The following is a 14,208-nucleotide window of genomic DNA, read 5'->3' on the forward strand; positions in this document are numbered from 1 at the left end:
TTCAATAAGTTTTGATTCATACATAAAAAGTAGAATTTTTAATTTAAATTATGCAACTGTTTCTAACAAATCAAGGACTTTGTTTAATAACACAATTTATAAAATGTGACCGGTTTACAAATAAAATTAGAAAGTAGCTTCTATAGATTAAGTAAAAAAAAAACTCACTGCTATGACCAGAAACAGCATCATTAATATTTCATGAAAAACGAATGTTGAATGTCATATGAAAAAAAGAAAAATTATATATACATATATATCAAGTTGTAACTTTTGTGTATTTAAAATCGTCTTATAAAAATCTTCTTATAAAAAAATAAATCAATATGTAAGATAATACAAAGTATATATACGTTTTCATTTTGCGATATTCTCGAGAGTTTTCATCGACGCGTTGCAACTTCCTTTCATCCATTCGTGAATCACGATACATACTTTCTTGAAACCAAAATTGTTGTTGTTATGTATGTATGTAATGAATGCGAATATGGGAACTCAATTCTTCGTTGTAGCAACCAAATTGGACCAATATTTCGCATATTCTTTCAAAATAGTGCCTCTGCAATCAAAAAAATAAATCAAATCAAAGTTTTTGAATTAGAAATTCTATAATAAATATAATTCAAGTACTTAATAATAATTAATTTTCTGCAAACATAGTTCTCTTTTAACATTAATTAAATTATTAAAAATGTAATAAAATAATTAAATAATAATGAATGAAATTTAAAAATCTAATAAAATAATAAATGTATAATAAAAAAAAATATTATATTTTTTAATTTTACAATCTATTTTAAAATAGATAAAATAGATAAATAAATAAAAATATATTCAATGTTTTTTAATATATTTTATAATGTGAATACTTAATTTATAAAATATTATACTATGTTTTGTTTGCAACATGATTTAATGTTTAATTCGTAAAATATCGCGATATATATCATATTGCAATATAATTCCATTATAAAATATCAAATTGCGTATTATGTTCATTGAAACTCGAAAAAGGAATACATAATCCAATAAACTATATATTCATTATTGCATTTCTTTTCATGTTTTAGTTTTAATAAATATAAAAATAAAAACAAGAGGAAAAAATATAATAAATTAATTTTTTTTATGGGTTTAAAAATTTAATAATTTGAAGTTTGTTTTTACTTAAAATTTTTAGAATTAAAAAGGATTTTATCATCCTTTCATAAATTTCAAAAATATTATTTATCATTAATTTTAACATAAATTTTGATTTTTTATAATTCGTTATAAATATGTATCACTTATTTTTAAAAGCTTATATCTCTTTTGATAATATTTTATAAATATTCCTTTTCATCACATTGGAATTAAAATTAAACGAATTTTATTATTATATAATTTTATTTATTATATTTCTCTTCTATGATTTTCAAAATATATCAAAGATTGTAAATGAAATTTTTTATAAAGCAATCATATATAAGCAGTTTCATAATTTAATAACAATAATAATTATAGAATTAATAGAAAATTGAAAGAAATATAAATCTCATGAGATAAAAACTGAAAATCTTAAAGAGATATAAAGATGAACAAAAATCATTAATATCATTAATGAAATGCTTCAATAATTAAAATTAAAATTATTTCAATATTTTAAAAATAATTTTTAAACAACTTAAACATACAAATTTAAAATTGAATGAAATTTAAAGATCTAAAAAAATTTTTTAAAAAAAGAAAAATCCCTTAAATAAATATCAATTTTTTAAACTTTATCGTACAAACATTTTTTCATTTTTTTTATTTATGGAGAAAAGAAATAAAACAACTTAACTACCATATTTGAAAAGTTTTTTCCTTCGAATGTATGAAAAGACTAAAAAAGGAAAGTGTACAGCAAAACTATTCAATGTGTTATTTCGAATGAGGGATAGCAATAAGTATAAACGATTCGTTCACTATCTTTCATGTATTCCCTGAAATTCGATGGTTTATTAGCAAGCCTATCATGTACATGCGTATTCGTGAGTAATCGCACGAAAAATGAATTGCAGGAACGATTATTTCCACTGACCAGCGACATACAATTAATTTTATTATATTATTTCTTTATGAGATCTTCGTATATTCTTTTGATTTACTCAATTTTTATTCAATTTTCTTAATGAATTGGATAAAAAAATCAAAATTGTAATTTTTAATTTTTTTTTAATAAATATAATTTTTCAGATGAATTAAAAAAAATGAAATAATAATTATTATTTGTTCAATGTATCTTTTTTGAGGAATAATTTAATAATATAGAATATTATTATTAATATAATATATATTATATATTATATTAATATATATATTATTATTTTATATTAATTATATTATATATTATTATTATTAATTAAGAATAAATTGAATATGAAAAAAATATTTTTTTAAAATTTGCCAATTAATTAATGAATTAATAATGATTATTTGAATATATATTTTTGAGGGATTTAAAGAATGAATAATTGAAATTTAATAAATTAAATAATGAATTAAAATCAAACAATTGTCATACTGAATTCATAACAAATATTTAATATACATCATATATATAAATATTTATAGCTTATTTTATAAAAATGTTGAATATTTTTCTCTGTTTAAAATAATGTTTATGAAATATAAATCAATTATTTGATTATTCAAAATGCCATATTAAACATTTACGCACTTTATCTATTCTTTGTTTATCTTAATTAATTTTAAATTCATGATTTCGTCAGTAAATAGAATTTTTTTAAAAAATGATTCTTCATTTTCGTATTATTGCAAATCCAATGAAAAAAATGGATTTATAAAAATCTATGCAAATCTTAAAAAAATGCTAGGAGTAAAATCTTTCATTGTTTTAATTATGTTTGTTTTGAAAATACTTTTTTCAAGTTTAAATTATTTTAGATTTACATATGGATTTTCATTAACTTTATTTAAAATATTTCTTCTATTTCTTTCGGCTTTTCATTCAATTTTTCACATTATCAATTTCACGAAAATTATTGATCATATTTATACATATTATTATTGTATAAATTGAACACTTACTACTTTTACTATAAATTAACACTATAACAACTTTTTCTTATATTGAGTAATTCATTATGAACTTCACATAAACTTCACATAAACTGACAAAGTGAAGATGATTAGAATATTAAGTTATCAAGAATTGTCAATATTACATGTTTGTATATATTTATATATTGACTCTCTATTATCACATCTTAATCATATCTTGATCTTAATAAATTTAAATTGTACATAAAATTTCAATTTTTGAAAATCAAAATTATTTTAAAATCATGTTATTATACGTATTTTCTAATTAACAAGATCTAATAAAAAAAATACATAATTTGATGCAAGAAAGTATTACATTATAAAATAATAATGACATCAATGAAAACAAATATTATTGTCGAATTTTTGTTCTTTAATATTATTTATATTATGTATAAGAAATATTTTTTACACCGTAAAAATTTAAAAAGAGGATCTTAATTGAACCATATTGTATAAAAAATTTTTTTTATTAGAATTCAGCAAATATAATTTTGGCAAAAATGAATAAGATATCATAAAAATTTAATGAATGTGCTTTTTTTCGGAAAAAATGAAAACCAAATAGCTATAATTTAATAAAATTAATATAACAGATCTTTTTCAGAATTCAACGAATATAAGTTTTAGCGAAAATGAGTACTAAATGATATTTAATGATAATTTGATATATATATTTTTTAATTAAAAAAAAATTAAATAATCTTTCTTTTACACTTAAGACATTATTCTTAGAAATATTTTTTTCTATATTGGTAAATTTCCGTTGAAAATTAAAAAATAATAAGAATTTGTCTATTTAAACTAGAGAAAATAGTAGATTATATGTTTCTTAACAAATGAAATCCCGCTACTGAAATTAATTAGTCAGATCCGAAAGTTTAAAACATCTCTCCAGTGTTTGTTCCTCATTCAATGAAACATTATTTATAAATTATTGTTAGAATGATTCATTATTTATAAAGAAAAAAAAATTTTTTAAATATATCACAATATTTAATATAATAAATATAGAATTAATATATCCTGATATTTATTACAATCTAAATGAAAAACATTAAAAAACATTGATCAACTATATAAATTCAAAAATTAAATTTAAAATATAAAAAAAAATTATTAATTTCCAAAAATAATTATAAATGCAAAATATTAATATATTCATGAGACAATTTTAAAGAATCGATTTTTTCGAAATTTAACATAAACATAAAAACCAGTATATAAAAATTTCAGTTTATTTATTAAATTATAATTTAAATATGCATTCTAATTTTTGCTAAACTGATATTTTTATATCAATTTTTATATTTATGTTTTAATCTCTTCAATCAATTATTTGAAAATGTTTTATTAAAATATTTATATTTTATATATTGAAAAAAATATTATTGAAGTTTTTAGAATATAAAATTTACGAAACTAATAAAGATTATTAAAGTAAATTAATAATATTTAAAATCTATGGATTATATTATATTATATTAATGCAATATATTATATTATATTAATGCAATTATAGATATTAAATAGATAAAAATTAATCATTTATAATATTTAGAAATTTATATATAATTGAAATTTGATAATCGAAGTGAATTAAAGTGATACTGTTCAATGAAAAACACTATTATATAAATTCAATAATTTAAAAAAAATTTAATTAAAATTCAATTTTCTAATAACTAAATACTTGAAAAAAATACTGAATAAATGAATACTTTAATTATATTAAATTTTTCAAAAAATAAAGACTATATAATAATGTATACATAATAGATATAGTCTATTTATATAATAAAGATATTATTACACAGGAGCATAATTGTTATTCCAATTTGTTTCTTATTGTTTTTCTACAATCATAATTCTCTCGTATATATATAATTATATATATAACCATTAATTTTTTAATTAAATTGTTGAATTTGAATTTAATGATTAGATTTAATGATTTATTTATTAATTTATGATTTATTTCCTTAATATTTTTATATTTTGTATAATTTCTGTTAGAAATGAATTATCTTATTTTTATATTAATACCAATTTAATTGAAAATCATTTATCTATTGTAAAATTGTAAAAAAAATATTTAATAAATATTGAGGATTTCTTTTAGTTAAAGAATAATTCATAATTCAAGATTGAAATAATATGTTTTAATTATTTCATACTATCTATATATGAATATAGGATATTCTTTTTAATTGAGAAAAATATTTCATAAGAGAAATTTAAAATAATTTTAACAAAAATTGTTTGATTAAAAGATATTATATAATGTAATTTATTTTTTTATAAATCAAATACTAGAGAAGATTTTTAAAGAAGATCAACTTCACTTTTTTTGAATGAAATACGAATACAATTTGGATTTAATTAATTAATCTGGATATTATCCCTATAAAAAAATATTATTTATATCGAAAAACTATTGGTTTAGGAAATATTACAACTTAATTATGATTCCATGCTATGAATTCAAAAACTAAGAGAAAAACTAATAAAAAAAAATTAAAAAAAAAGAGAAAAACTAATAAAAACTAACAAAAAAAACTTTACAAATAGGATTTGGATTTCAAATTCATCATTCATTTTACAGATCAAATTCACATTTTTGCAAATTAAATTTACTTCAAATCAGATGTTTACAGGAAATTACTTTTTCTTATAAATTGTAAAAATTGTAAGTAAATTAAATGTATAACTGATAAATTAGATGTATAACTGAATAATGATAACATAACCAAAACCAGATTATTAAAACCATTTAATAAAAATATTTAATAAAAAATAGAATTTCCCCAATTTTATTTTAAATGCTGTATACAAAGAAAAAAATACTGTTCTTTTTCTATTTTTTTTTTTGATTTACGATTTCTCTCTCTTTCTTAATTTGCGAAAAAATTAATTTGATCTATAAAAGAATGAATTTGAAGTATAAAATCTATAAATATATAAAAATACAATATATTTTTACAATACATATATTTCTTTTATTGTACTAATTAAATAAAACACATTAAACAGTAATAAATGTAATAACTATTCACCAATAAGAGAAATCTGTGCATATATATGTCTATAAAGTCTGTAAAGTTAATTGAATTAGAGCTAATCACGATTATTATCTTCCCAATCTCCGAATTTTAACGCAATATTTTAATCAAAATATCTCCTAAATCTAATACTTTTCTAGCAATCTGAAAATGCAATTAATTTTTTTATAAGGTGCTATCAGATAAATCAATTAATATAATATTTAATATAACATTATCATTTTAAAAAAATGAAATTCTTAAAATCTTTACTTAAAAAAAATAAATTGTATCATATGTCTTTTGTTAAAACATTTTTTTGATAATTTCAATCTTTTATAAAGTATTTCACTATTCTCATTTATAAAAAATATCATATATATATTTTACTATCATATAAGTAATATTATCGTGACGTACTCATAAATTATTTTCTAAAATTTTATCATTAATATCATACTTCTGATAATAAAATGAAATTTTATATTTGATAATTTTTAATGATACTGATTTTATAATATTGAATCAAAAACAATCCATAATTATTGTATTCATAATAATTCTTCTCATTATAGATGATATAAATGTAGATTTTTATTATAATAATAAAAAAACAGAATAAACAAAAATAATATATAATAATAAATAATTTCATTAAATTTCTATGATAAAGTTTTTAAGTAAATGAAGAAACATTCAAAAACCATAAAATTTGAACTCACAAATGATCGTATTATTTTGTAATTATTTTATAACAGATTATATTCTTTCTCATTTCGAGCGCAACAAATGATATCATCTCGTTTACGATAAGAGTAGCACAACTTTAGAAGTAGATTTATATTCTATGGAAAAAAATTTATTTCTTTTATCAAATTACGTACCAATTACGTATAAATTTATATAACTCGTTTATAACAAATATCTGAAAATTGAATTAATAAATTGAAACATATCTAGTTATGAAATTTTTTAGAAATTAAATAAATTTTGAGATTATATATGTTTAAATTTTATTTATAAATCATAATAATATTGAATTAATCGTCATAAAATGATTTTAACTACTTACTTATTCTGCTATTTAAGATTTTTTCTTAATTGTTAAATTAAAAATATTTATATATTCTGTTCTGAAATCCAATAATATGTTAATAATCTATTATCAAAAATTTTAGATTTTGATAGAATTGGCTTTGAAATAAAAAATGTTTATATTTTCTATTCCAAAATATGTTAATATTTCAATGATCAATGAAATTCTCAAAAAATTTTAAATAATTATTTTTTAATATTATTGTTTAATAAACGATTCATTTAAAAAAAAGCTTTTTTTAATGACTTGTAACACAACATTTTAATATAAATAAAATTTAAAATAATAAAATAAAATAAAATAAAATAAAATTTAATATAATAAAAGTAAAAATTTTTTTTTAAGATTCCAAATTTAAAAAATTGCAGAATATTCTAAATACAAATATTTAAGAAATATAGAAAAAAAATATTATAAATATATATAAAATATAAAAGAATATAGAATATAGAATATACAAAACATAGAGAAAAAGATCAAAATACAAAAAATTATGAAATTATTATTCTTGAAAAAAAAACACAATATGAAAATTATTAAAATATTGAAATTTAAAATTATTATTAAATTTTTGAAATGTAAAAAAATTCCTATAAAACATATAAAAATATTAAATTGATATAATATGAAAAAAGAAATTAATTTAAATTTTTGTATATTATAAATACAATGAAAAAAAAATAAAATATTGGATATGTATAAAATAAAATAATTGGATATAGCATTTTAAATCTTAAAAGTTATAGTTATTTTTAATTTCGTATATTATTGTGTTGCTAGAAATTTTCCAACAAGAATATAATTTTTCACGATTTTGAAAATCATGAACGAATTATTTTCTTTTTAAAATTACATCAAAATGTTAAATTCAATACATGTTACTGTATTTTATATTCTCGAAAAAAATAAAATTGGCACTCACGTAAAGTACACACGTCCACGCGCGTTCGGCGGTGCATTCCAGATAAGTGTAGCATGTTGTTTCACATAAGGATCGGCATGTGTCACAGCACTACATTCGGGATGAGTGTTCGTGTTATCGGTTTGCGCCCAAGAACCGATCCAACTATCTGTATCAGGGTCACGTGCTTGCAAGAAGAATCCCTTGAACGACGAGCCGCTGATAGTTACTGAAAAATATTCGTTTCACACTGAAAATCTCAATCTCAAAGAATAGCTTGATTGAAATTGTCTTTTAATGTGATGTGGAAATAAACCTAGTAAAAAAGAATTGTAGATTGTTGATATGAAAATTGGAGAATGTAGTTTTTTAGATAAAGATAGAATTTTATCTGTGGATTTTTCTATAATTTAATATAGAATATTAAAAATTATTTAGTATTTATATAATAAATTTATATGTAAAAAGATAAAACAATTTGCTTTGCATATTTTTATATTCTCCGATTATAATATTATATTAATTTTAAATTTTATTTAACACATCAAAATACTTAAAATAATGGATAACTTATAAAAACATGTAATTAAATTATATTAATATAATTAAATTTTTTATCATAATGATTTTCAACCTTATAGTTTATTTTTTAAATTCTTTTTTTTTTTAGATGTTAGAGAAATTTGTAATATAAATTTTTCTTATATGTTCATTAATAATTTATAATTATTAAAAAAAGAAAATGAAATGAATACAATTTCTTTTTTTAAAATTTAAAAATTTTAAAAAGATTTTGATTTACTTGTAATTTATAATTTAATAATTTTTTTAGGCTTATATGAAATTTTGAGAAAGAAAATCTTGAAGAATAAATCTTGAAGATTTATTTCGTATTTATCTATTTTGTATAGACTAAATTACAAATATTTATGCAAATTCATTTTTTGAATGTAATTAATGAAATGAAATTTAAATAAATTATTTCTATTTATAAAGTAGTGGTTAATAAATATTATAATTTGAATATCCTACTTTAGAAATTTTAAATGTTTTCGCATATTATGTATGTATTCTATTGTATATTCTACATATTATATTTTATACATTTTTGTATTATAAATATATAAACAGTTAATAATTATATAAATTTAAATTATATAAATTTATTTATTATATAAATTATAATTAAGTAATTTAGTAAATTGAGAATAATGAATAAAAAAAAAAAATTAAAAATTACAATTTTATTTCATTTAATTTTAATGTATATAATTAACGTTTAAATAAAAAAAAGTCACAAAATAACTTTGATAAGATTGTCTAAGATTATAAAAAAAAGCGTGAATAACTTCCAATAGTTCAAAGCTCATTTTCTTCGAGAACATAAACAGGATATAAACCTTGAGGTTCGTTCACGTTTCCCTCACACCATTCTATTTCATTCCAGCTTCACTATTGTCCAATGTTTCAAGGCATTGGAAAAGGACCAGTTTAGTCATAGGTCAATCGCCTTGAGTTTCATGATAAAAGGGAAGGTCGATACTCTGCGAACTATATTTGTATCATCTTTTTGTTTTGTTTTATTCTTTTTCCTTCTATTTTATCTTTTGCTAGAAAATAACGTTAAATATTTAATTCAATGAATATATTTTCATTAACGTTTGATTAAATAAATTAAACAATAAATCTCTCTTCACTATTTAATAATCAAGTTTAATGCTTTTTTTTTTTACAATCTTAAAATTATTCTTATTTTATTTAGAATTACCAAATTTAAATAATATAGAAAATAATATTAAAGAAATAATAAATACTATAAAAATATTTTATTAAAAATAATTTTTAAATTATTAAATTAAAAAAAATGAAAAATAAATAATATTAAATACAATGTAATATTGAATATGAATTTTATATGTCTGAATTCTAATCTCTTGTCTGAATTCTAATCTTTTTCTATTATCCGAACATAACTCTAATTATATAAATTAAAAATTACATTTTGTAATTTTGATGATGATATATAATAAGTAAAAAATTAATTTATTAAGCATTAATTATTATATTTTATAATATAATTAAATAATTTATAATATTTTATAATATTTTATAATATAATTAATAATATAATAGAACTTCCTTATAAAATAGTGCAAGAAAACTTTTATGAATAATTGAAGCTTTTTTAAATATATGAACATATAGGCAAATTACTTACATTTCACTAGAAAATGCATCCTTTAGGCAATAGCTAGAGTTAGGATAGGTAACATATATTTTTTTTTTCGAGCAAACGCATTAAGTATATAGTATATATATAATAGAATGAGAAATACAATTGAGAACTTCACAAATCTTAATCCACCCCATTTATTGAGCTACGTGATTATAAAGTACATTGTTTCTCTATATATACAAAATTACTTTCAAAATCAATGTATCAAAAATTTTTAGCTAAGAAAAAAAAATAGATTATTATAAATTATTTATTCAAATTTCAATACAGATACTCTATCTATTTTTATTTTTATTTGTATATATTTTTATCTGTACATATATTCTACCTTTATAGAATTGTTATTATAGTTATATTATATTATAGTTATATTATAGTATATTATAGTATATTATATACTATATTATATACTATATATTATTGAATTTAATATGTTTTGAATTTCGAAAAGTTAATTTGAAAATTCATGAATAAGAACAAAACTCATCTTCAATTATTATTATTGTATTATACAATATACAAAAATATTATGTTTACAATTCATCATACGATTTTTAATCCAAATTCATTTCTTTAAATGAAGGAAAATTCTCAATCAAAAATTTAAATTTCTCAAAAATTTAAAGATTGGATTGTGAAAATGATATTTCACATGTGGTGGAAACATGGAGCAAATTTTCACTTGAATATTAAAACTCAAGTATATTTATCAAGAGTTTGATTTAAATGTTTTAATACATGGCAAGTGATAAATAATAAAAATTTTAGGCACATAATTTCAATTCAATGAAATTTATACAGAATTTCTTTTTCCTAGATGATTTTTGCTATTATTCCAATGATTGAATATGTAAAAATGGGCCACGAACCGCAGAATACACAATTGTTAACGTTTAGAATTTCGGAGTTATGCAGTATCCACGTTAATTGGATCAATTGTTCCATACTGGTTTTGTTCTGTTATTTTTATTTTACTGCTAATTTTGAGACATAATTTTGAAATATAATAGATACAAAATATAATGGAAAGAAATATTTCGTCTTTCATGACGAAATATTCAATTATGTTTTTTTTCTTTTTTTTTTTAAATAATATATATTCTCTTTTTATAGAAAAATATAATTTTTTATTTTGATTATATATCATAATCAGTATAAAAAAAATGACTTAATTTTAATTTTTAATTTATTGTAACAAATATTATAGAATATTAATATTTATTATAATATTTTATATTAATATTATAATATTTATTGATTTAATTAATTTTTTTGTTTGTATTAATTATTTAATATAAACAATTATTATATTATTATATATTATATATTATATTATATATTATATTATATATTATATATATTATATATTATATTTATTATTATTATATATTATTATATATTATATTATATTATATATTATTTAATTATTAATATTAATATTAATTATTTAATATTAATATTAATTTTTTCGTTATTATAAAGGGAATATCATTTTATTCTTTTTTTATTTATTAATGACTGCTATTAATTTCGAGACAAAAAATGAGATATCTTTTCTATGAAATATTTTTTTATATTTTTTAAAGTACTTTTTTTATGAAAGAATATAAGAATTATTTCTTTTTAAAAATTATTATAATCTCAAGGAAAAGAAATTCTTTTTTTTCGTCTCAAAATTAATTTTATGTTGTTTTGTCTTATTTATTGATTGCTAATTTTGAAATAAGATATATAAAAAGATATATTCTTTGTGAAGAAATATCTAACAATCGTCTTTTTTTATCCTTTTCGAAGAAATTTTTTTTAAAGAATTTAATTTTTTTTTAAAAAATATAATTCTTTCCTTTTTGAATAAAGCTTTTTAAAAAAATTAATTTAATCTTTTTTTGTTTATTGACAATAATAAATATTCCTTCGATAATTAAAATTAAAAAATGTTTGAGAATTGAAAGAAGTATTGAATATAATTTGTAAAAGTAAATGTATATAGAACGTAAAACAAAAAATATAACTGTCAATATGAGGATGTAAAAAATTTTTTCAATTTCATCAATCAAAATTTTAAAAATATAATAATTATATTTATAAATAATATTAATATTTTATTATATATATAATTAATATTTTAATTAATATTAATATTAAAATTTAAAAAACTTATAAAGAATTTCTATAATAATTTTAAATTTAAAATTAAAATTATTTATTTATTTATTTAAATAATTTGTTTATTTATTTTAAATTTAAAATAATTATAAATTATTTATAAGTTTTTAAAAGTTTCTTTATAAATTTCTTTTCACAATTTAATTTTATTACATAATTAGTGCTTAATTTTTATATCATATTAAAATATTTATATTAATATTTATATCAAATCAATTACAATTAATGCATTCATTAAATATTATTTTTTATCAAATATTAGGCAGTAAAATTATCTTATATATAAAGTAAAATAGTTTATAAATGAAATGAAATCATATTTGTTCCAATATTTAACAAAAAAAAATCGTAAAATATCAGTACTAAAAAAAAAGACAACATACCAGTTATTTGAGATCCAGGACCATATTGCGATGATGAAGCAATGAATGTGTAAGGGCTCGTTTGCACAGGTTGTGACCTTGCTTGACCATGATTCGGCTCGTTGGCTTTTGATGGCTTCACACATGTATCCACTGGTGCTCCATCCGGAAAACTATTCACGAAGAATGCCGAAGAAACCACAATTAGCATACTGAATGCCAGGTTCCTCATAATCAAACTCATATTATTTATTTCTTCTTATTTTCCTGACCTGTTATTAAAAAAAATCAATTTAATCCTAATGATGAGCTTTAAAAAATATAAACTTTCAGACTTAATAGAAATATTTATCTAAATTTTTCAAAAACATAATATAAAATTTGACTTTATCGATTCAAAATCATTCATATAAATATATCTAAAAATGAATTTATATGAAAAAAATTAGATCTTATTTTAATTGTAAAAAATAAAATTTTTTTCATTAAAATAATAAAATATTAACAAATATAATTAAAATTAATCAAAGAAATCAAAATTAATTTCAAATATATTTATTATTTTAAAATAAAAGAGATTTAAAATTTAATTTTTTTTAGATTAAAATAAATAAAATTAATATAAACAATTAACAAAAAGCACTTACTTAATTTAAATTAATAAAAAGAAAACATAAAATTTAAAATAATCAAGTGTTGGAGGCAGAAAGATTCGAAGGAAACTGTACTACTCGGCCTCCCGCGAGTAAGTCAAACTGTGTTCAGATCCCACCATGTAATCATAAAAGACTGGTACAATTCACTTTTACTAATTGTCACTTTCACTTCGATTTCTTCGTTGATTCTACAGTTAACTGTGAATTGTGTTTTTGGTATTCATTAATCCTTCTTTGCTTTTTATCAATCTCTATTTCATGTTTGAAAAAAATATTCGATATATTTTAAATTTTCAAAATTTTATAAAAAAACTAACTATATATACTTCTTCTTACTTTTAATATAAAATTGTATTCATTTAAAATTTAAAATTCTATTTTAATCATAATTTTTCTAATTTTTTTATATAAAAACTATAATGTTTTTATTTAAAAACGTTAATCTTTTTAATATAAAAACTATTTTATTAAGTTCGATGACATTCAGTTGAATAAATTTTTAATTTTTTACTTTTAATTTAAATCAAAAATATATCATATTATTATATATTAATTAATCTTATTTAAAAATATTGTATGCGATATATTATGCATTACGAATTGTATCGATTAAAAGAAATAATATATGTAGAAAAGTATACGAAAGATAATTACTTGCATCAC

General features: G+C 17.8%; 1 protein-coding gene across 1 annotated transcript; it reads right to left on the reverse strand.

Moving 5' to 3' along the window:
• Positions 1 to 217: 217 nt before the first annotated feature.
• LOC122720302 (putative defense protein 3) lies at positions 218 to 13,148 on the reverse strand. Its single transcript, XM_043946917.1, has 3 exons — positions 12,911 to 13,148; positions 8,147 to 8,354; positions 218 to 559 (listed from the first exon to the last, which is right to left on the reverse strand). The coding sequence occupies exons 1-3, from the start codon at positions 13,131 to 13,133 to the stop codon at positions 496 to 498; spliced, it is 495 nt and encodes a 164-aa protein (XP_043802852.1). The 5' UTR covers positions 13,134 to 13,148; the 3' UTR covers positions 218 to 495.
• Between the last annotated feature and the right edge of the window lie 1,060 nt (positions 13,149 to 14,208).

This window comes from Apis laboriosa, unplaced genomic scaffold, assembly GCF_014066325.1.
Source record: "Apis laboriosa isolate Shangri-la unplaced genomic scaffold, ASM1406632v1 scaffold125_cov141, whole genome shotgun sequence".
Classification (NCBI taxonomy): Eukaryota; Metazoa; Arthropoda; class Insecta; order Hymenoptera; family Apidae; genus Apis; species Apis laboriosa.

Coding starts and splice junctions, on each gene's coding strand:
- LOC122720302 (XM_043946917.1), bottom strand. CDS start 13,133: ATGAGTTTGATTATGAGGAACCTGGCATTCAGTATGCTAATTGTGGTT. Junction 8,355..12,910: donor TCCTGGATCTCAAATAACTG/GTATGTTGTCTT, acceptor AATATTTTTCAG/TAACTATCAGCGGCTCGTCG. Junction 560..8,146: donor CGTGGACGTGTGTACTTTAC/GTGAGTGCCAAT, acceptor TTTTGATTGCAG/AGGCACTATTTTGAAAGAAT.